Here is a 24,487-nt window from a genome sequence, read left to right as displayed (position 1 = left end):
AGTTGTCAGAATTACGCTAAAATTAGACTGAGCGTATAATGGTACTGTTTGTTAGCTTAGCACATAATGGTGCTACATGCTAAGCTAACAGCTTGACACGGATGTTTGAGAGCAACATAATAAAGCTTATGTGCAGCATGAGCAAAGTTGAAATAAAGTCAAATAAAGATAAACCATTCATTGAGAAGGTGAGTCCAAACTTTTCATTGGTAGTGTATGCTGAATGACACTGTGTCAGTATGTTTATTTTATACCTGGTCAAAGTAAAACATGTCATTTTGCGGACACAGAAATATGTTAATGTTGTTGTTTCGCAAAGATTTAACTTCCTTCTGTTCCCATAGGAGTGTTTTTGTAAAGCAATTGTGTGATCCCATTCCTGTTTTTGAGCAAAATGACAATCCTGCCCTCATCATCAGTCCTAAAAGAAAACAAAATCATGGTTGAATTAAAAGCTTAATTCATTATTAATGACAAAAGCAGTAAATTAGCAGTAAACTATGTACAAAACATGTAAAGTAGCTTGTTGAGCTTGTCTAGGTCACAGCAGACTTTTGGAGCTCTGTCCAGGGAGGAGCTGTGGTGCTTTTGCAGATGAAAAGCAGACCTGAGGCATCATTAATAGTCCTATGAACTTAGGCAGCCAGAACATACTAATTTCCATTGTTGTTCTTTTAGGGAAAATGACCCAAAACTGTTTTCTTTCTTTTCAGATCACAGAGAGAACCAATTCTCTGAACCGTTCACTAAAGAAAAGGTAATTAAGTATTTTAATGTGAAGAGTTCTATTTTGAGACATTTCATCGAAACTGGAGTTGGCCAAAGTCAAGCAAATTTTAAAGATTCCTCAAAATGAAATAATATATGTTTACTACGGGTTTGTTTAATCTTCATTAATCAAAATTCAAAACATCCCAAAAATATTTTAGTTTCTTTTGACCACATTTCTTTTTTTATTATTTTAACAATAACAGTCAAATAGGGCTAAAACGTCCATGGACCTGGAAGCAGACTGCCACCTTTCAGTAGAATAGCCAAATAGATGTCAGCCGTGTTTCAACAAAGAGCAAATCATATTTTGCTGTTGTTGCTGACAAAGGATAAAACAAATGTTAGATTACGAAAATAAAAAGAATCAACCCATATAGGCATATAATGTTCAACTCTAGAGTTGAACATTATATGCCTTTCTTTTAATAAATAAAAGATGCACAATCCTTTAAATGCTTCAAATTTACAGTGAGTCACAAATTGTTTCTGTATAAAACTTAATTTGCACTTTGATATGTGTTTAGATTATTTTTGAGGATATAAAAATAAACAGCATTTACAAGAAATGTTTTTGTGTTTTTAATTGAATTCAATTAAATTTTACGTATATGGCGCCAATTCCCTACACATATCTCAAGGCATTTTACAACATCAAATTCAATAAAACTTTTAATCTGAAAAGCATTTAAATTTGTAGAGCACGATGTTTCATATTCAATCTTGACCCACGTGCCCAAAGGTTTAGACATTTAATTTAATTTTGAATTCAATTAAATTTTCTTAAATTTAATTTACATAGCGCCAATTCACAACACGTCATCTCAAGGAACTTTATATTTCAGGTTTAGAGCAACCAGTGAACCATGTTGGTAGGTCAGAGCCCAATATGTAAAGCTAAAAGCTTCTTTGCCATGTTGAGCAGCTTTTGAAGTCCTCTGCTGGAAAGACAAAATCTTCTACACTGGATGGTTTTCAGAAGGAATGTTAGCAGCCCTAGTCTGAAAAAAGGTGTAACTTGGAAGATAATCACCCTAAATCACATTTTACATGAATAGAAAAAAATTTGCTTTTCATTTAGTATGGCTTAAGCTAAATGGGCAATTTTTTCAGCTCCTACAGTTGTTAGTCCCAACTGCTTCATAGCTGCTGGTTAACCCTTCGTTGCCTGGAGCAAGGACAGACATGGCAACATGAGGAAGAGGGGTCAAAGGAACCCTCCCCACGTTACTCAGTGTATCATTCTCCTAAGTTGTGATTCATAGCCCTGGTTAACTCTGTCCAGATGTCTGGGGCTGTGTTTTCTCTAGTGGTGGGTGAGGGATGGCGGCTCCAGGCAGTCTGCAGCAGGAAATGATCAGCTCCGAGGAACTTTCAGGAAAAAGAGATGTCTCTGCAAGGATGTATATAGTATATATAGTTCAAATAAATAGAAGATCATTTTACTTCTTTGGTGATAGCGTTGAAGAATCAGACTCACACTTGATAATCTCTAACAACATTAGAAGACGAATAATTCAATAACAACTCTATTTAAATTCTCTCCTTTGTAAAAATATAGAAACATTATGAAGACAATATGCAGAGAGTGTTATAGTGTGAAGTACTAATTAAGCAGAATACCTGCCTTGACTACCTTCTGTATTGTTAAATCATTGTGCCAGGGAGGGAGTTGCAGCTACAATGCCTATATTCAGTCAAGAAGTTGTAAGACTAATAATTTAGATAAAACACATGGAACTTAATTTAAACCTGCCTAGTGCTGGATTAATCAACATGGTGGAACTTTGGGTTAAAAACAAGTTTACAAACAGTTTTTTCACTTCCTTAACCATTGTGGTTGGGATGGAAACTAGAATACAACTTGACGTTTCACATTAAGCTATGTTTGGTAGTTCAGAGAGCTCAACAGCGCAAAATCAGTTTAAACAGAAATTCAATCCAACTCCATGCTGAAACTCTAACATAACTATTAAAGTGTGAGAATCTGACAAGTAGCACAGTAAAAACGGGGTGTATATATTCTGAGAGGAATTCTGACCAAATAGATGCCGGTATGGCACTGAGGAGCAGATGTGACAGGGAGTACATTACCAGATCAAAAGTTTAGTCAGATAAACAAAAGAAAAAGAGGCATACATCCAGGTCAGTAAAACCAAGGAAAAGTGATGGTGTACCTAAAAAAGATCTCATGGCTTGGACTAACCAAATTGCAAAGACTGTCCAAAATGTTTTAACCTGCATGGGAGGTTAAACAGACTTTGAGCAACCCTCAAAGCCAGTCACCCACTGTCTTTTTCAACTGAAACTGTATGAAAAGAGACTTCAACCTTTTTTCATTGTCACCAAATCAGTCTGAAATTTCCATGTTGTAAATCTAGCTTTTTTGTTGTTGTGGAAAAATCTAATACATCAGCCAAAACATTAGAAACAGATTGTGGACCTTTACAAGTCTGGGCTATCTTTGGGTACTAATTCCAGAATCCTGAAGGGGCCACATTAATCTGTTCAAACATTTATATGCTAGTATAAATTTAATAGGAATGTCCAGCCAACAACCGTTCAGGAAGGAGATGGATTTGGTGTCTGATAGATTAAGGTGTTCAGGTGCAAAATGCACACATCAACACCACAAAACCTGACGGCCTTGTGAAGATTCTGGCTGAAAATGGTGAGAAAGGGTTGTTGTCTCAGCATCAGCGGAAAGGCCTCTTAGTGAAGAAGAGGCTGTTACTTTAAAAGCAACATGATCACAAAGAATACACGTTTGGATAAAGATGTGGAAATATGCCAAAATTGTATGAAACAAGTCATATAGTACTAATACACTTGAACACTAATACTATACTAATACATCTGTTTCAATCCTGCTTACCAGCTGAAAGACCTAATGCCTTAGGAAAAAGATGTTCCCATATTGCCTATAGTAGATTTAACACTATAAAATACATAATTTGATTACCAATAAACAATTGTTTGGGAAAATTTGACCCCATGAGTGCTGCAGCTGTCACACGTCATATATAGAGTACAGAACATGCCACAGCTACAGAAACAACGCAACTGTGATTCAAACATTGCAGCAATGACCCAGTAAAGGCTGGTTTATGCTTGACGCAGATACGTTTCGTGCGGAAATGATACGTACGGACACAACATCTGAAGCATTTATGCTCCATGCGACTTTTCCTTCATAGTGGCACTATTCTCCTGGACTCTAGATGGCAGCGAAATCAATCTGACTCTAGCCTGATGGATTTCGTTCTGCAGAGCTCCACACATCCATCTGGGATTGCTCCATTGGAGATATATTTCAGAAGGAGGGGCCTTATCAAAAATCCTTGCATATGAAAGGATAAACCACTTATCCGTCATCTTTAATGACGTGCTACTTCAACCACTCACGACGAATTCAACATCGAAACTGAAACCATCGTTTCCACTAACAATAGTCTTCAAAGCCATTCTCTGTTATTTTAAAGAAATAATATTCAGTAGATTGGACAACACTGATGAGATAGCAGTATCAACGTTTCCAGGTGACCAGATTTCTCTAATGAAAGCCGGGGACGTCTCTGATTTTGCTAAGCAAGCGGGTAGGCACAGTCTCTGTCAGGTCATCCAAAACGGGGACGTCTGGTCACTCTTACTTCCTCACTGCGAGCCGCCATTGTTGTCTGAATCCAAACAATTGCTTCTCTGATACATCACACCTCCGAAAATCCCGCCCGGCGATTCTGATTGGCTCATCCATTTTATGTGGTATTGAAACCCACTGGCAGTGATTCCAGATGGATGTGTTGACGTCGTATGGAGCTCGGTGGAACTACATCCATTTGGCAAGAGTCAGGCTGACGTTGTGCTCCTACGCCAATGATACTACACCCCATTACATGTACCAATAGAAAACATAGCTGTTTCCAACATTTAAGCCTACTACTTTCTTCCCACATGCCAATTATTCTGATGCCGATTTCTATCTACGAATTGTTAACAACTACTACGGTGATCATTATTGGCCAAGTCATGAAGATGTCTATATTTATGAACCTCCGCTAGAAGAAGTGCTTGCTCGCCCGCCCGCCATGTTTTTCCACAGGGAACTGTTTGCGTAGTAAGGAATTTTCCTAGGTGCATGGAGCAGAAACTTTTGGCTTTGTGGAGAGGCGCAACAGCTAAAGTGATTCAATAATTTGAAAAGTAAAAATTATATGAGGTAGTGACAACAGAGAAAGTCACGGCACAACAGAACACTGACAACTTCACCTCACTGATTTCGGTAATGAAGACATTTTTTACAGAATGTGTGAATGTATGCTGCACATTTGAAATTATGTTAATCAGCTTTTTAGTATTTTTTAGGAAAGCAAAAATTAAGTTTAGTCTCTAAGTAAGATATCATGGAATATATAATGGCAGCTCAGTGAAAAGTTACACTGCTGTGTAGGAGAAATGGCCCAGTTAGATGTTTTATTTAATTCACAACCTGTGGCTTTCAGTATAACAGACTGCAATGTTGTGTTGTGTTTGATTTAGTAACAGCTTCAAGAAGACTCAGCCTCTCTTTCTTCTGACCAAGATTGACGACAAGCTGGAGCAGTACACTCACGCTGTGGAGGTCAGCACACACAAGCACTAACATTTAAAGCATTACAAAAGTAATTTTTTTTTAAGCTTTAATGGACATTAAATTTTGAATTAATTGAATCATACATACTGACTCTTTGATTTCAATACAGATTTTGGTCCATGCTCAGTTTTTTTTCAGACCTTTTCACAGTTGTCACTAACTAAACTTTAAAATTTACAATTTGAAAAAGTAAAACAGAAGTAAGGAGGCCACGAAATACTTGATAATTAAATTATGTTTCTTTAACATACGTGGGAAAACCATAAAAACAGGTAGAACATGATTTAAAAAAGAGACAAAATTGGAACTTTTTTTCTGAAAGGTATTCTTTTAAGAACATTTAAAGACTGTTTAGTGTATCAGAAGTAAACAACTGATTAACCACGAACTATCCATGAACTTTCATAAAGGTATTCAGGTTACATATCCCTTGCTAACAAACAAATTAATCTTTTAAAAGAACTCCCAGGATGCCCGTGCAGTGAAGCCATCACTTACTGACGTACCCAACTCACCAGAGGTTGTTGCCACCAAGAAGAATCTGTTTGAGGCTGGAGAAGCTTGGAGCCCAACCAAAGGAGTCACATGCAAGGTAAAAAAAAAACACTGACAGATTGTTGCTGATATATAACATGTGTATGTGTAACATGAGCATAGATAACATTCTCTAGAGCCAGCCCCATAATCACATTTTGTTACTACTTGAGGACCACAAGTGGCTTTGAGCAGACTTTCCCTGACATCTTATTGGAAAGACTTTAAATCGTAAGAACAAGATGATGCAAATATGTTGTGATTTTCAAACTAACCTTTCAAAACCTTGGTATAGCTTGACATCAATAACTTGACCATGCCATCATAAGTTGTATGCAGACTATAGTCCCTTTTACACTCATGGCTCCCACATACTCGGCGTACTTTGCGCATACAGTGTGCCGCACTGACTCTTCGCCGACGTTTTACCCTTCTTAGTCGAGCATACCTATTGCCTACATCTTGTGGCAAATTCCCACCCTATCTGCCAGCAGGATGAAGCGGGGGAAGGGATGGTAAAATGTTTGATTAGCTTGCTGAGCACCTAGAGCCGTTTCTTTCCTATCCTTGTGACTGCCTGCTTGGAGCAACTCAGTGAATCAAGCTTGGTGTCACATATAAAACAGTTCAATATGAAGGCTTCTTTCTGCCAAACAGTTTATAGTGTGACACCGCGTACGTGGTCATAAAAATTTAGCTTTGCCCGTACCTGTCTGTGCGCCTTGAGTATGCCTGGACTCCGCGCACTCGTCCGTCGACTAATGTCTCCACAAGTATGTGGGGCCTTTACAACCTTACAGAGTAACTCACTGGCAATTTACTGAGTCAGGGTTATGTGTGAATTAAGCCAGAACTGATTTAGAGGACCAAAGAATTTATGGGGTCATGTTACAGGGGTTTCTTCAACCAGTTGTTGTAGGTGGTGATGGCTGTAGGGAGGAAGGTTCTCCTGTAGCGGTCTGGCTTACAGCTGAACTGGAGACGCTCTGTTGTTGTTCAACAATCTGATAAAGAGGATGCTCAGGGTTGTCCATAATGTTCATTATTCCTTCTTTGCAAAGTCATTTCTAGAGGTTCTAGAAGAGTCCCCAGAACAGAGCTGGCCTTCTTTATAAGCTGTTTGAGCTTCTTTAAGTCAGTTGCTCTGAGGCTGCTGCCCCAACAGATGATGGCAGAGGAGATCTGAAACAAAAGGTTTTACACTACCTCGAGGTGGTGTTTTTGAATTTTGTGAATAATAGTCAATGAGCAAAAGAGATGGAAACCCATTTGCGATTAAGTTCTGAGGTAGCGAACATTCACCTCACATGACTGATTAGCTGTTTCCGTCTTCCTGGATATCCTCACAACGTGCATATAAATGCATTTCTTTCTGAATATCTCCAGACTGCATGTAACATCGACAATACTTGCTGACATGACAGAACAACTAGCTCATTAGCAACACATTCCTGAAAACATGTCTCCTTATTTTAAGATGTGTGGTCCTTGCTAGTTTGGAACCTCAACGTCCTATTTATGACAGCCACAAGTAATGTCAACTTTTGACGTAATTACGCTTTGCTCATCCTGGTAATTTGCTCCAAACCAGGAGTTAGAAACATGCCTAAATAGCATGGGAATCGGATGAAACATGGCTAGTGTATTCAGGCTTTATATCTTTTTTATGCTTTCTCAACCAGGACACTGGCAGTCTGAAGGTGGGCGTGGCCAATCTTATCACACATTGGGTCAAAGGTCCCTCAGAAACCAGCAGCAAACAGTCACCATGCAGACCATCTGTAAGTTCATCTTTCATAGCACACATTTTTAAGCGGTTGATTTTTATCTCATACATATAAAACGGCCATTTTAACCAAAATGAATCAGGGTTGTATCTGATTTGTCAGTGATGTGATATGCAAAGAAACATGCCTGACACTGTCTTAGGTGTGGAATCACTCTTGTAAAAAGTCAGATACAAATATATGATGAATTGTTTCATAAGTGGTAGGAAATGAATAGCATTACAGTTTTACAGTCTTGCATGCTCTGTGTTTGACGCTACATCATTAGTAATCTTTTACATATCCACTTTAAAGGTATACTATGCAACCGGGGTTGATTTTCCAGCGAGGCTCCCCCCAGAGGGCGAAAGTAAAAGTGCACTGTCGTAAAGATGCTCAGCTGTTCTGGTTTCTCCGACAAGCCAGGCGCGGTTGTTTTGAGCTTAGCAGACAGGCAAACGCAACGAAAAGTGGAAAAAACGGCAGTACAAACAATGACTAACACAGTGAAAGTATGAACTGCGTTCAAAATAATAATTTTTTATTATTATTATTATTATTATTATTATTTTTTTTTATGTTGGCGAGACGCTACCGCTACCGCCACCGCCTCGCCAAGCCGCGGCCGCCGCCGCCTCGCCGCGGCTGCCGCGGTAGCGTCTCGCCAACATAAAAAAAATAATAAAAAATAAAAATAATAATAATAATAATAATAATAATAAAACTCGATATGCTTGCATGTTTATGTTGTTGCTTTCGCGCGTGCATGTAGTGAATGGCAGGGCAAAAACACATGGAGTTCTCCCCGTAAAGCAAGACTTCTGTGTGTGCTGGCCGTAAGCTCTTGCTCTTGCAAGTGCGGTATTTTCCCCACAGACCCCCAGGGCGGCCGAGAAAACCTTTGTTTGACCTGAAATGACTCATTTAATCATCCAAAATGGTATGGAACACATTAATTAACTGAAAAATGTTGCATAGTATGTCTTTAAACCTCATATATAACACATTTATATGTTTTGTCTACAATACCAGAAGCCCCCTCAGCTAGAGCAGCTTTAGTAGTGCTTGTAAAACCTACACATGTACAGAAGTCTAAGGAAGTGTTGTTTTGGCTGTAGACTGAACCTTGCTCTGCATGAGAACATGCTGAAGTCAAACAAACTCATTATGTCACTATCTCCAGGTGTTTGTTTTGTCCATATGTTTTCAGTAGTTCCTTGTTGTTTATGCTCATTTTAGTCTTAGCATATTGGTTTATGCTTTCATGTTTAGTTTCTAAGCTTATTCATGTTTTCTGTTCCCTGTGCATTGTAGTTTATTCCCATAAAATAACACTTAAATGGTTTCTGTTTCCTGGGAAACAAGAGTCCTAGCAAACACCTGCACTTTACATCAGTGAAAACATTTTAGGGGGGTAAGAGGAATATCCTTAGGTCATGTGACATTATGTCAGCATTCAAAACAAACTGTTATGTTCATATAAAGTCCAAAATGGCAGACATCATACATTAATCACCTTGTTAGGTAAGAGTTATTCTTTTTTTATACATATACTCAAATATTTTTCTTTAGGAGTGATTAAATACATATTTGTTAAAATATAAATTGTATTTAAACAACTTAGATAAAAAGGATATGTTGCCTAGATGGGGGTAAAAAACAGGATAGTTATGATCAGATTTTCTCCAATTTTGAGTCTTTAATTTTATAGATCCGCTATATTAAAGTATTAATTGATATTGTTTTAGATGTGCATTATTTTTTTGAATTTACCGTTCAGCAGCTTTGACTTGTGTGTAGACAATGGTGCAGGGCTCATTGTTCTACTTCTAAAAAGAAGTGAAAAGTCCTGCGCCATGCCCAAAGATTACAGCACTCACATGGTAGGAATAGATTTGGCTGACATGATCAACGGGCCATATGTTGACAGATAGTTGATATTTCTTTCAACAACACGTGGCATACTGCTGTGATACAGCAGCAATACATCACAAACACCAATGTCTGTATGACTTTGCGTTGGATGTTGCAAGAGGACCCATCTGAAAACCCTTTCTTGAGACGCAGAAAAAAAGACGCTCCTCCACAGCTTTGGAAAATCCACCAACAGGAGCCTTCAAACAGCCTAAAGTCTGCAGCCCCTGGATGTTGTGATATATGCTGTGCAAGGGGTGACAGTGGAGCAGGAGTTTGTCCTGTAAACAGCAGGTTGCCAGTTTGAACCCCTGCTCTGACCGTCTCAGTCACTGTGTCCTTGGGCAAGAGATTTCTCCCTTGCCCTCTGATGGTTGTCAGAAGGCCCAGTGGCATCAATGTATGGGAGTCTTCTGTCAGTTTGCCTCAGGCTACAGTGGCTACAATGGCTACAATGTGAAATAATAACTGAATGCAATGTCTGGGTTCAAGTACAGGCCATTTTATATGACGGGATTTCCCACTTCCTTGTCTTGTTAGAGAAGAGCCAATGCAGGATGTTGTAAATACCTCAAACATGTAGAGGTGCAAAGTGAGGCTTTGCATTATTAGATGTTAGTAACTGATGAACCTCTTTCGGAGAGAAATTATTAAGTGTTTGGATGGTTGGAAAATCTTTTTTTTTTTTGGGAGATATCTTTTATACAGTGACAGGAGTTCAAGCATATTCTGCGTTCAAAATCCATTGTTCATTTTTTTCACAATCAAATTTGTCGACTTTGTGCCACTTTTTAAAGTTTTAAGTGCAAAATATACAACAACATGACATTACAAAGTTGTTAAGTTGATTTTTCTTAACCCTAAACGGGCAGTGTATCCTGGGGGATACAAACTGTAAATTAAAAAAAAAATAATGGTCCTATTTAAAAGAAATTTCTAAAATTAATTTTGGCCTAGATACATCAGAAAATAGTAAGACACTAATTTTCAAATGTATTTATAAATGACTGTCCATTTAAGGGTTAATGTATGTCTTTCCCCCTTGATTAAGTGTTACCTTGTGTTTTAGTGCGGCTCCTCTTTGTTAATTAGTTTCCCCTCAGCTCCCCCTTGCTTACCTCCTGGCTCAGCTGAAGCATATTTTCTCATGAGTAACACATCAGCATCCTATGTTATTTCACACAGCTCCCTCTGCAGATAAGCACTCTGTTGTGCATTGTTCTTCTCTGGATTCTCTGGATTTCTACCCATTACCATGTCCGTTGTCACGCATGTGAAGTTTCTCTGTTGCTTTGTCCTTGCTCCGTGTCCTGTAAGTGTCTGCCTTTGATTCAATACAATCTTTCAATTCACCATGCCGCTCCTGAAATCCAGTCTGCGCCTTGGTCCAGCACCTAAACCTCGAAGTTTGAGACATAAAAAGGAATTCACTCTGCCTCTCCTCTCCCAATGCTGTCTTCAACAACTGGGTGACAGGAGATTTTAGACCCCTGGCAGCTATTTGGACAGCTGTGTCTCAGTGATAAAGGAGACTTGGCTGTATGAAAACATCAACTCAGTATGGCTGCCAGATTGGTCCCTCCACTCCACTAAAACAAGGAGGAGGTATCTGTGCATTCATGTGGAGCTCGGACAACTACTATTAAGAGGCATTTTTAAGCAATGAATCGAGTGTTCAGAAAGGATTTCGAATGTAACTGGTGGCTAGATGAGTGTTCTGCCCAAATAGTTTTAGAATGCAAGTAAAAAAAGGAAAAAGAAATCACTTGAGGTGATACACATAAATCTTCTCAGCGCTTGCAAGTCAATTCTTTACCTTATCTTGGACAACCAGACCTCTGTACCTACTTTGAACTCCGGCCTATACACCCCTCAATGTTGGAGAGAACCATACAACTATTGTCCTGTCCTATATCAAGTTTTGTATTGACATTCAAATACCCAAGCTATAAATCAAAGGGACTCACCAGAAATCTTGGTTCATTAACAGACAGTTCATGAGAGCTACTGCAGGCAAATATGACCCATATCTCCTATTTTCTTGGCAGTCTGAACCATCCAACTCAGATCTTCCCACCCCCCCAAAAAATCTGACTTGTGCCACTTTCGTATGTGGTACTAAATTGGATATGTATTTGATCATTTTTAAAGAAGCATCTGCAGTGTGAAAGATTATGTCGCATTTCATTCAACTTTTACGTCACAGTCATGGCTCTACACATCCACAGAGACTTCTGTACAGCAGTAGTAATCACCACTCCACAAAAGGCCATTGTTAACAGCTGTTTGTTTTTTTTCCCTTTCCTTTCTTCATCTTGTTTCAAGAGACTGTCGGGACATGTACAGGAGGGCCAGAGCTAACTGCAGAGGCATCAAAGCTGCAAAAGTGCTGTAGAAGCCGCACTGCAAAGCGGCTTTATTAAATATAATCTATATACCATGTGAAAAGACATAAGGAATATTACTGATTATCCCCAACCCTGCCTGCACTGTCCCCTCTCCCCTTGATCAGTTTCAACATGTTTTCATCATGCTTTGAGTATAGCTCCTACTACAACAGTGAACATAAGAGTCTAAACTAGCTTTATAGAAAATGACCGATCACTCACTCTCTAGACCTACAAAGTGCAATAAGCTTTACCAGTAAAAACTGTGATAAAGCTGGCGGGAATTACTCTCAGACAGAGTGTATGTACTACTCGCCTCACTTTCTGACTCACTTATCCCTCATGGGGTCACGAGGGGGCTGGTGCCTATCTCCAGTGTTCAATGCGCGAGAGGTCGCCAGTCTATCGCTGGGCAACAGGACAAATAACCATTCTCGCACACACTCACACCTAAGCACAATTTAGAGAGACCAATTAACCTAACAGTCATGTTTTTGGACTGCAAGCCGGAGTACCCGGAGAGAACCCACGCATGCACATGGAGAACATGCAAACTCCATGCAGAAAGACCCAGGGTGGACTCAAACCCAGAGTCCCAGAACCACCCAGGGTGCTGCAAGGCAACAGCGCTAACCACTGTGCCACTGTGCAGCCCCTCGCCACACTATTCATGTATATTTTTAAGCTGCGGTTACATTAAACTATCATTGTCATCTGTATGGAAAGTGCCACTATAATCCCAATACCTAAAACCACAGCTATGGCTTGTATAAATAACTGCCGGTCAGTTGCTCTCTGACCAGGTAAATACGTAAACACCTGCTGCATTATTAAGCATGTCCAGCAGATAGTTGTCTGCTGGACTGATATGCAACAGATGGTGAGGACAGCTGAGAGCATGAATGACATCCACTTCATCATACCACCTTACATTGGCCTCAAACATGCTGCAGGGCACCTTACATCTGGGGATTTATCCCTTCAACACGAGCTGATTTAATATTGCAACCATGCTTTCAAACACATTGTGGAGCTGCTTGAGTTGGTAATCAGTTCACACAACCTGACTGTCTCTAGATTTTCAAAACGATTCAAACTTGTTCCACTGACTTTAAAGATGAGTCAACTCTTCATCTCTTACACGCTCAGGTTGAGGGATTGCTACAAAGGCAGTGACTCAGCTCTGATGGTATAGATAATTATTTTCAGTTAGCAGCATTATGTGATTGTTGAATCTGACCGAATTGTATTAAAATCAGGTTTGAAAAAGACTGGATGTAATTGGATCTGAATCTAACTACATGATTGGATTTGACTGAATTAATTAAACCTAACTGACTGAGTTGAATCTAATTAGATTTAATTCCACTGGACATAAATGTAAGGAATTTGCTGTGAACTGATAGCATAGTAATAAACTAAATTAAATGTGAATTAAGGATCCCCTCTCCTCAGTGAACTAGGCCACAGTCGGCCCGATCTGAATCTACTCAGTTCCGAGTTGTAATATTTCTGCTGTGGTTCTTGATGTTTTTTTTAGGATGTGAGGCCTGGAGATGTGCTGCAGAAAAAGAATCTTTGGGAAATACTTGGAGACCCATCAGTGAGGACAGAACAGAAAGCAAAGGTTAGAAGCATCGCGATTTGTCCTGCAAAACAAAAGTTGGATCGTTGAGTTGCATGTTTAGCTGTAGTTTTCTCAATGTGAACATTTTACACTAATGGTCTCACAGAACACATCTGGCAGAACACAAGATACTGAAAACCTGAAACCTTCAGTGAAACAAATAAATTAAAGATGGTCTACCTCCCCTGAATGAGGATTATAAATATATTATGCATACCTTTTGCTGGGGGTGTCATCAAAATGCATAGAACTGCTATGTTTTTCTTAAATATTGATTTTTATGAACGTGGAAGTCTGCTCACGTCGATGATAAAGCTATCTGCGTCCTTGGCAACCGCCAAGCAATGTGATGTGACTGCTTCAGGTCTTTCTGAGACGCACTGTAATCTTTGGCAAAACTAATAGAGGAAAGGTTCCCTGAACCTTCCCTGAATGAAGCTTATAATATATTATGCATACTTTTTGATAGAGATGTCATCAAAGCGCAAAAAACTGAAGATGTTTTGCTTAAATGTTGTTTTCATATGTACCGGAATCTCTGTGACGTAAGTAGGAAAACGTCACTTCTTCATGTCTTTCTGAGAAAACCTTCGGTGAAGCTAATAAAGGAAAGGTTATTTACCTTCCCTGATTGAAGATTATGAAAATAATATCCATACGTCTTGCTAGAAAGGTAATCAAAATGCATATAAACTCAGTTGTTTTGCTTAAATTTTTACTTTTCCATGGGCAATGGCATCCATGTTTTTTTGTCAACCGGGGAAAACTTAATGGTCAGCTGGTTGTAAGCCAATGTAAATGAATAGGCAAAATAAAACATAGAACTCAAACGGATTGAGGAGCCAAATTGTGACAATACTACGTTTCCCCCTGTGGACCAAATTGGATATTACGCGTTTTTCAGTTAGACTGGGTTGTAATGGTACAGTTATGCTAAGAACACCTTTCAATTCAAGGCTTTCAGATGTTCTGTATCTGTCTGGGAGTTTTGGGGTGTATCTAATTTTTCAGAAACTTTTCCATTTTGGCTTCATCTTTGTTTAAAAACGATTAACGTTTGGATGTATGTTGGGTGTGTGATTTTTTTCACACATGAGGAAAGGTTTAAGTAATTAGAAAAATAGTAAAGGCGAGGTAATTTATCAGTAAAACCCTCGAACCTGTACTCTGTTTTTGTTTTTTAACATTGCTACACTTTAATTGTCTATGGGACTGTAAAACCTTCATCTGGACAAAATCAGAGATTTGAAAAGGAAGAAACTAACTTGTGTCTTGTCTCTTTTCAGCCAACAGCACATGGTAAAAAACATAAATTTGTTGTCACTGGTCATGGAAAATACGAGAAGATATCTGTGGATGAATGTGGAGACCTCAGCCAAAAGACCGGTAGGACATCTGACATTAAGCAGAAATATACTGTGACAAATACTGTGTAATTTTTGAGCTTTTTTTTATCTGTGCATCACCTACATCAGGGGTCTTCAACCCTGATCCTCATGACCCACTGTCCTGCATGTTTCAGGGGTTAACCTAAACTATTAGAACCTGAGAGTCTGTTTGACCAGTACAATGTAGCTTGAGTTCAACAGTCCTTTAGTCCTTCAGCTTAAATTTTTTGAACTTAACAACCCATGTGATTTGGTTATACAGTGTTAAAAAATTGTCACTGTTTACTATCAGCACAGATATACCAACATTTTTAATTCTAGTTCTTTAGAGAGGATGTCTCTAATCAGTATTGTACCTCTCATGGCCAGCACAGTGAATATAGTTTAGAAAAATAAAGATTAGTTAGTTAGTTAGTTAGTTAGTTAGTTAGTTAGTCTAATGGCTAATCAGAATGAAGCCTAAAGCTGATTTTTGCCATCTTCTAACAACTTCAGTTTCAGAAAAGACAAGACAGCTCATGGGAAGCTAGAAAACAATGACAAATATAAAAGTAGTTATTGACACACAAGACAGAAGGATGATTCAAGAAGCAAATAATCTTTATAAATACAAATAAGCTTTATTTCTGCACTGGGTTTACAAATGAAAAAAGGCAAAACAGTTCACCGGGTGGGAGCAAGTTGCCCCTCTTTTGCAATAACAGCAAATAGTGTAACTGTCGTTGAAATTTATCACAATGTATGATGATTTCAAGGTGAAATTTGACATAACTGTTATTTATCATTAATTATTTATTTGAGCATTTATTATTTCGAAGGTGATTTGAAATAATGGATGGAAAAACAAAAAACGTTTTTGGTTTCCATCCATCCATCCATTGTCTATCCTGTGCAAGTCATCTCAAGGCACTTTACAAAGTCAATTCAATCACATCCAGGCAGATTTGTCAAAAGTTTCCTATCTAAAGACACCCAGCAGATTGCACTTAGTCTTTGACAAGCAGCATTCACTCCTTCTGAAAAGTGTGTAGCCACAGTGGACAGTCGTCTGCATTGTCCATGGCTTTGCAGCAATCCCTCATACTGAGCATGCATGAAGCGACAGTGGAGATGAAAACTCCCCTTTAACAGGAAGGAAAACCTCCAGCAGAACCAGACTCAGTGTGAACCATCATCTGCCTCGACCGACTGGGGGTTAGAGAAGACAAAGCAGAGACAAAAAAGAACAGAAGCACACACTGATCCAGAAATCCTTTCTATGCTATAGAGGGTAATGGTAGACAATCTGCCCCCCAGTATTGCGTCACAGCTATACAGAATGGCAGACCAGATGTATCTACTATGAAAAGAGAGAAAAAATTACATAAAATTAACAGTTGAAATAACAACAAATAATGCAAACTGGATAACTGTAGGACTCAGAAGAGTGAGAGAAATAGATATTAATGCTCTCCAGCGGCCTAAGCCTATAGCAGCATAACTACAGAGATAGTTCAGGATAAATTAAGCCATTCTAATAGTAAGCTTTGTCAAAAAGGAAAGTTTTAAGCCTTAAACTGGTTGTTGGTTCCACAGGAGATGAGCCTGATAGCTAAAGGATCTGCCTCCCATTCTACTTTTAGAGACTCTAGGAACCACCAGTAGACCTGCAGTCTGAGTCTGAGTCTTATGACTCCATATGTTAGGAACATATGGAGTCATAAGATCTCTGATGTATAATGGAGTTTGATTATTAAGAGCTTGCTTATTAAGAGCTTGCTTATTAAGAGCTTGCTTATTAAGAGCGTATGTGAGAAGAATAATTTGAAATTATATTCTGGATTTAACAGGAAGCCAATGAGGGGGATTTAAATCAGGAAAAATACAATCTCTCTTTTTACTTTTCATCAGAACTTTGCTGCAGCATTTTGGACCAGCTGATGGCTTTAAGCTACATTTTTCTGGACTTCCTGATAGTAAAGAATTACAACAGTCCAGCCTTCCAGTAACAAATGCATGGACTAGTTTTGCAGCATTACTCCTGGACAGATTTAGGTGAAAAAAGGAAACCCTAGAAACATGTTTAAAGTGGGGTTTAAATGTCATGTCCTGAGCAAACATAACACCAAGGTTTTTTACTTTATTACCAGAGGCCATTTAAATGCCATCCAGATTAAGTGATTAATTAACAAGATTATTTGGACTCTGGTCCAAAGATGACAACCAGGTTTTGATGTCATCAAGACATGCTTGCAGTCTAAGTAATTGATTTGATTCATCAGGATTTACGGATAAATATAGCTGAGTGTCAGTATAACTACAGAGCTTTAGTGGAAATTAATCCCATGTCATCTGATAATTTTACCAAACGGAAGCATATGTATAGTAAAGAGAGTTGGCCCAGGTAAATACTGTTATTTCTTCGCAATCAATGCCATATATCAGTACAAGCTCCAAAGTATGAAGGCGAGAATGTGTCAGTTTATGCACATTTTGAGCAAAACCAATTGAATCTAGGACAGTTTTAAAGGCTACATTAAGGTTATCACATTCAGTGTCAACATGAATGTTAAATTCCCCCACTATAATAATCTTGTCAGTGTTTAACACTAAATCAGATGAGAGTATGAGAACTGAACTAAAAATCTAAGAGTAAGGACCTGTTGGACGATACAAAACAACAAACAGAAGAGGTTTTATTGCTTTGCATTTTGGATGAGGAAAACTAAGAGTTAAATGTTCAAAACGATGATAGTTTATTAATTGGCCTGGGACTGATTAATAAATCAGACTGAAAGATGGTTGCCACTCCTTCTCGTCTTCCCGTAGTTCTGGGAATGTGGAAATTTAAATAATTAGAGGAAGTTGACTCATTTATACTAACGTTGTCCTCTTGTAGCCAAGTTTCTGTAAGACAAAATAAATTTGACTATAAGAAATCATCCATCCATTTTCTAACACACCTATCCCTTGTGTGGTCGTGAGGGGTGCTGGTACCTATCTCCAGATGTCACTGGGCGAGAGGTGGGGTACACCCTCAACAGGTCGCCAGTCTGTCGCAGGGCAATATATATATATATATATATATATATATATATATATATATATATATATATATATATATATATATATATATATATATATATATATTTATAGACCAACAGACTGACTAACAGACAGTTAGGGAAACAGGTAAACACAATCAACATCTAATTATGAATTGCCCTAACCTTTTAAACACCCTTATACCCGTATTGTGACTTCTGACTGGTGAAGTGAATGTGTAAAATGATGATGAAGTGTATCTTACTCTCCTACTGAAGATATGATAATGGGGAGGATAGTGCAATACAAACATTTATCTAATTAGTACACCTAATTAGAAACTGCCTTGCAAAATAGGCCAATTTTCTCTCTGAAATGAAAAAGCAAAGAAAAATGAAATATTGGGTCTTTTAGTAACAAACTTTATTTGGTTGATTCACTTTAAAAACAACAAACAACTCTGACTTTCAAAAATGTCATATTCTTTGACTAAATTTTTAGATTCAGGTTCAAAATTGTTTGCATGTGCTTTGTGGCTCACTGTACTCTAAACATAAATCAAAGACCTGAGAAAGTACACTTTTAGCCGTAATTACAGGAATGAATGGTTTCCAGGTTTGGCAGAAATTCAAAGGAGATTCAACTCCAACTGAATAAATTAATTTGAAAGAAGAGGAAAAGTGATAACAGGAAAAGCTGAATCTTATTTAGATTTTATTTCTAAATAAACTTCTATTTAGTAGTCACACAGTGACATCAGCACTCACACAGTGTGAGTGCTGATGTGCACTCACACTGTAGGCCAGATGTTAGCCAAACAAGGAGATGCTACTCACTTTTCTGAGAAGGAAAAGAAAAACCTAAAGAAAATCTAAGAAAACCTCAAACAACAGCCAGGAAGCCCAGAGATTTCTCCTATTACAACAAACATCACCATGCCACTGATCTCCTTCACAGCTTTTTGTCTTGCATTTTTTTCCTTTTCTCCAACAACTTTTACATCGCACGGAATAAAAAATAACTATTTTTTTTCTAAATTATTAATTTCTGTTTAATCCCTAACACACTTCCATCTAACACTACAGTAGTCAAAAATCTATCTTGTTTCACTATGAATGTCGTATATTTATAGAAGACAGTGGTTTGTTTACAAGGTCTGAATGATGTAATAATGCTTGAATCAGTAATTCCACTCTATTGCCTTGATTTGGGGCACTTGATTTAACATGAACATGTGAAACCTCATAAATAAGAGAACTGATAATGACTTAAATAAACCTCTTCCCTTTCACTTCTAAACTGTCTCACTGAGGTTAGTGTGTTCAAACGACTAGAAAAAGACATTTACAAACTCTACATTAGCATTCATCTTCTACTCGGAGGTCTTATGTTGTTGCAAATATCACAATTTCGAAGAAATAAAAACTGTTAAACTGATGCTTATTTATTTTAATTATGGATGAACATCTAGCTTAACATTTCTTGTTAAATATAAAAAACAGGACATTTGTACACAAGTAACAACCTTGTACATACATCTTCTAAAGCTCAGCAACATCCATTCTAAATGTGTGATGAAAGAAGCAAAGGAAAATCCTCAGATTACATAAACACTTTAATGTTCTGTGATGTCTGAAGGAATTTAAGACAAGTCAGATCTTTTTTGCTAAGCAATATAGACAAACCTCTAACACCCATTAAGCTACAATGACATAATGCATTTGTCAAGTATAAAGTTGGGATGCAGACTCCTCCAGCTGTGCTTCATAAGTTCTGTCAGTAGAGAGTTAATGCAGAGCATGATCTCTGTTACAATTAATTCATATAATAGGCTTAGCCTTTTTATCTGTTTAATCTGGATTCTTCACATTAGGCATAACTTAAGAAGCAGCAAACCCTCTGGCTGTTCTGTTAAAGTCTTTTGGTTCCTCTTCTTTACCTTTTCGCCCTATCAGACCCATTTCAAACACAACGGAAATTTTTGTGACTGGTCTTGATGCTGCCTCCTTCAGCTTTTTAGCGTCAAACCTGGGGCTAAAAAGCAACACTGGTAGCCTAAATGCAAATGAAGGGATCTCTTTCTGCTCATCACTTTTCTTCTCACTTTTTTCCTCCTCACTTTTGTTTAACTCAATCTGATGCATGATGTTCTCTTTAGAGGAAAACATTTGGAAAAGGACTGCGTCCCACATCTTGGTGGCCTTCGGGGCGTCTGTGTCTTTGGGTGTAGTTTGCTGCTCATCCTGACCACTCAACTTCTCTTCAAGCTTTTTCTCTTCACTCTGGTCCTGCCCAGGGACCTCTACCTGTGCGCCGGCCTCCGGAAATGTGGGTTCTTCCTGCTCCACCACCATGTGTTTCTTTAGTCGCGACCATCCGCTCATTTTTGATTTCATCCCCTTTGGCCTTTGCATGACATTAAGAAGAGATGTGGCTGCTTGGGGGGAGTCATTGGCTCCCTTTTTATCAGATGTGTCTGCTGAACATTGTTCTGTGTTATCTTTTTTCTTGTTTTCAGTAGAAGGAGCCTTAACAGGCAGAGTGGGTACAGTAGAAACAGACTTTGAGCTTTCGTGATTCATCTTTGCGGTGATAACAGGTGTCTTTGGTTCTATGACGCCAGATTCATCAGCTTTCATGTCAGATATTATTTTCTCCTCATGAGTCTGGACGTCCACTTTACTCAGAAGCATTTTTACTGCCTTCAGGGAATCTTGGTCACCACTTTTTGGAAGAGGATCTTTTATTTCTGTAGTCTTTGTCATCAGTGTGGTTTTTCCCTTCTGTTTCTCAAAAAATATATCCACGGTTTTTGGTATCTCTTGAGTCGTTGTTGTCTCTTGTTTTGCCACAACTGGAGCAATTGCTGTACTTGGATCTTGTTTTGACATTGTTCCTGTTGACTCAGACGGTTTTGAAACTACAATGACCGGGACTGTGACACTGGAACCAGACTTTTCAGAACTCTGTGTAGGCTTTTCCTCACACTTAGAGGTGTCCTGTCTTTTAAATAGATCAGCCGTAGATTGTTTCTCTACAGTTGGTTTCAAAACTTCTTTTTCAGCTTTAACCTCATCTTGTGTCGCTATCACTGAGGTTGTAATGCCAAATGCGGGGGAATATGTTTTGATTCCACCGTAAGCAGCATACTCAGCTGGCGTAAGTCCACGGTAGGAAGACTTATGAGAGTCTGGGGTTTTAGGTCTATTCAAGGCCACATGTGAAATATTAGATGTTGATGTCTTTTGCTTTTTATAGCCTGGTGATGTGGTCAAAAGGCGGGAAGCCTCATACGTTGGAGTTTTGGGCCTTTGATAGCTAGTCACTACTTGTGTTGTTAGCACAGATGTTGGAGTTATAGCTCTTTGAGAGCCAACTGCTGAACCTGGGGTCACTCTTCTTGTCAGATCAGACTCTGATTTTGACTTTTTAATATTTTGTTTTATACTGTTATCTGCAGCTGTCATGTCAGAGTGAACGTCCCCATTTAGTAACATTTCAGAAAGCTCTGTAGTCTTCACATTAAGTGAGGCAGATGAACTGTTCACAGTAGAAATCGTTTGGGGTGACCTTGACCTCTCTGGATCCACTGTGATTGGTGACACCGCAAACAGAAGAGGATTCGGTCGTGAGATTTCAAAGACCGGGGTTGTGGCTCGGGTGATGTGGTATGATGGAGTTTTAGGTCGCCCTGCTGAAGATCTGGATGATAGAAACTCATAAGTTGGTGTCTGAACTCTGACTTCAGATGTTGGAGTGGTGGCTTTATTTTCAGCTGTTTGAGTTGATCTCTTTGTTTCTAAGTTTGGAGTTATTCTTTTTATTTCTGATGTTGGAGTGACTCGTTTGATTTCTGATGTCGGAGTAACTCTTTTGATTTCAGCAGTGGGGATGGCTCTTTTTATTTCTGATGTTGGAGTAACTCTTTTTATTTCTGATGTCGTAGTAACTCTTTTCATTTCAGCAGTGGGGACGGCTCTTTTTATTTCTGATGTTGGAGACTTTCTCCCAGGATCTGTGTCGAGTAAAGGAGGCTGAACTGTTGTTGTTGTTGCCTTTCCTCCTCTGATCTCAGATGCTGTGAGCAAATCTTGTTTTGTTTCTGCTATTGTTTTACTTTGAGGGACTGTGCTGCCAATAGCAGTTAATCCAGCTGTGTCATACACTGGTGGTGTTCTAGATGTCTCATAGTATGATGTGCTTGCGGTATACATCCTAATTTGTGGAACCTCAAACATTGGCTTTGGTGATTTTGAACGCTCAGTTGCTTTAAATGTTGGACGTGGACTTTTGGATTTGATGAAAGAGGTCAACACAGTAAGAGGCCGAACCACAGCTTGACCAATTGGTATTGGAAGTGAAGCTGGACCTGGACTTGGGATTTTTGATGGTGGGGTACCTACATATTGGACAAGTCTCAGACTGGCTGGACTTTCAGTAAATGTTTTCAGTTCAGCTGTTGGTATGTTCACATCAGGCACAGAGGAATATGGAGGTAAATGTTTTACATCTCCTGGGAGCCCGACATGCTCCGTAGAGGCTAAGACTTTAGAAACCTGATTTGAAGCAGTATTTGATGACATTTTTGTGACATGGTGTGAGTAAGAGTACGAAGGAACAGCCACTGTTGTTGGTGACATACTAGCTGCTCGGCCAAAAGCTGCTCGATGTGGGTATGGGGATGGCACATGTTGATACAGTGGCCTGACAGTAAAACGTTGAGGTTGCTGGATGTTGTGGAGTCTAGCGGGTGCCTCAGGTGTTTGAGGGGAAGTTGAGTGGTCACTGCGCTCCAGGTCAGGGCTTGCCTCATTCACAGGGGAAAGGCTTGAGCGGAAAGGTGTAGCAGACTGTGATGTCTGAGTGGAGGCCTTTTTCTTGGCAGACCTTTTGAGGAGTTTCTGAAGACGAACATTGTCTTTTCCAGGCTTGGGCAGCAATGGTGGAGGGTACTGCTGGGAAAACAGGCCCAGCTGGTGGACAGAGCCATAAGCAACAGACATGAATGCTTCTGCACCCTATTGAGAAAAAAAAGATAAAAAAGAAATCTTAAAACTTGGCCTAAAACTTCAGATAGGATTCTTTATCTTTTATCTTTTCACATACAATGCATTTGAATTTATGTTCTGACCCAAAGGCATCTCTTCTGCGTTCCAAAGAAGAAGATACATGTCTTAAACAAACATGTATAAAAACCTTTCTGTTTTTACACATGTTTAAGTTGAACAAAACATCATCATCTGCTTCCCTTTTTGCTTACTGCTAACTTCACTCTGATCATTATTCAGTTGGAAGAAGACAAACTCAAGTTTTCTTTAAAACGTCATATCTGCCATGGGAAAAAAATGACTCAATAGACCTTACTCATCCAGACAAATAATACTAATAGAGATTCAACTTTTTTCCATCTAATGTTTTTTTTTCTTTGCTGCTTTTGCAGGTTTATGTTACAGTGATTGCTGAGGTAGATCTCACAACACCCTGTGTGCTCATGGCGGAGCTCTACGGAAGTAAAGTCTGGATTTTTTTCACAAAGTTGAAATGATCTTCCTTGAGCATCTGTGGAGAATACAAGTGCAGTCCCAAACCCAAGCCCAAAAGTATTTATACCCCTGGAGATTAAGATTTATTATTTTCCTTCAGCCAAGATGTGTGGTTATGATAGGAAATCAAACAGGCTTCTCTCTAAAGATAATAAAGGAGCATCGATTAAAATAAATATCGTTGTAAATCCTTCCCAATAAGCAGGAAGTATTTTAGCTTGGAAGGTCTCCTTCACCCTGACCTTTAGCTCCCCCCACATATTCTCAGTTGGATTCATGTTAATGATGACTGGAGATATATTAAAATAATGAATAATGAATATTAAAAGGTTACTTCAAACCTAAATCTTCCAGGGGTGTGAATAATTCTGAGGTTTACCTTACATACAAAAGACACAGCCTGTAATGTTTTATAATTGAACACTTAAAGTTGTCTGATCTTTTTTAAATGTTCTTGTTTTCTGTTTATTAGCATTATGTGCCTATCTAACTGTGAGTTTTAGTTTTTATTTTATTTTGTTCAAGTGGATCATTGATGATGTGTAACCAATCTTTCGGAAGCTTGTCAGCTAGTTTAATGGAAAATGTTTACAGTTTGAATCGTCTAGAGTAAAACAAATCACACTGATGTTTATCCTGTTCAGCACTTTTTAACTTGAGAACAATCAAAACTGAAAAATCTTTGAGCATCATCTACAGTAAAAAACAGATGTTAGATGTTCCAATCTGTATAACAACACACATTACCCTTTTACTTCCCAACAGTAAGTCAGACTAAATATTTTGTTATCGTTCTACAAGCCTCCCATAATAGCTTACTGGCATTTTCTTGTGAATTTTATGCTGGAGAGATTTTGATTCAGACATATTCTTATTAATGTATTTTTCTTATTATCGCACCTTTCA

At 38.6% G+C, this 24,487-nt stretch overlaps 1 protein-coding gene across 1 annotated transcript in view; it reads left to right on the top strand.

Moving 5' to 3' along the window:
- Positions 1-8,081, top strand: part of lsp1a (lymphocyte specific protein 1 a) — a 48,836-nt gene extending 40,755 nt beyond the window's left edge. The window contains exons 7-10 of the mRNA XM_036145847.1: positions 714-757; positions 5,305-5,386; positions 5,859-5,990; positions 7,615-8,081. Of these exons, the coding sequence (XP_036001740.1) occupies positions 714-757; positions 5,305-5,386; positions 5,859-5,990; positions 7,615-7,773 (417 nt within the window). The 3' untranslated portion in view covers positions 7,774-8,081. The remainder of the gene's footprint in view (positions 1-713; positions 758-5,304; positions 5,387-5,858; positions 5,991-7,614) is intronic.
- The last annotated feature ends 16,406 nt before the right edge of the window (positions 8,082-24,487 follow it).

Source organism: Fundulus heteroclitus, chromosome 2 (genome assembly GCF_011125445.2).
Source record: "Fundulus heteroclitus isolate FHET01 chromosome 2, MU-UCD_Fhet_4.1, whole genome shotgun sequence".
NCBI lineage: Eukaryota > Metazoa > Chordata > Actinopteri > Cyprinodontiformes > Fundulidae > Fundulus > Fundulus heteroclitus.
Note: the sequence above shows the minus strand (reverse complement) of the source record. Positions and strands in the feature narration are given on the sequence as shown.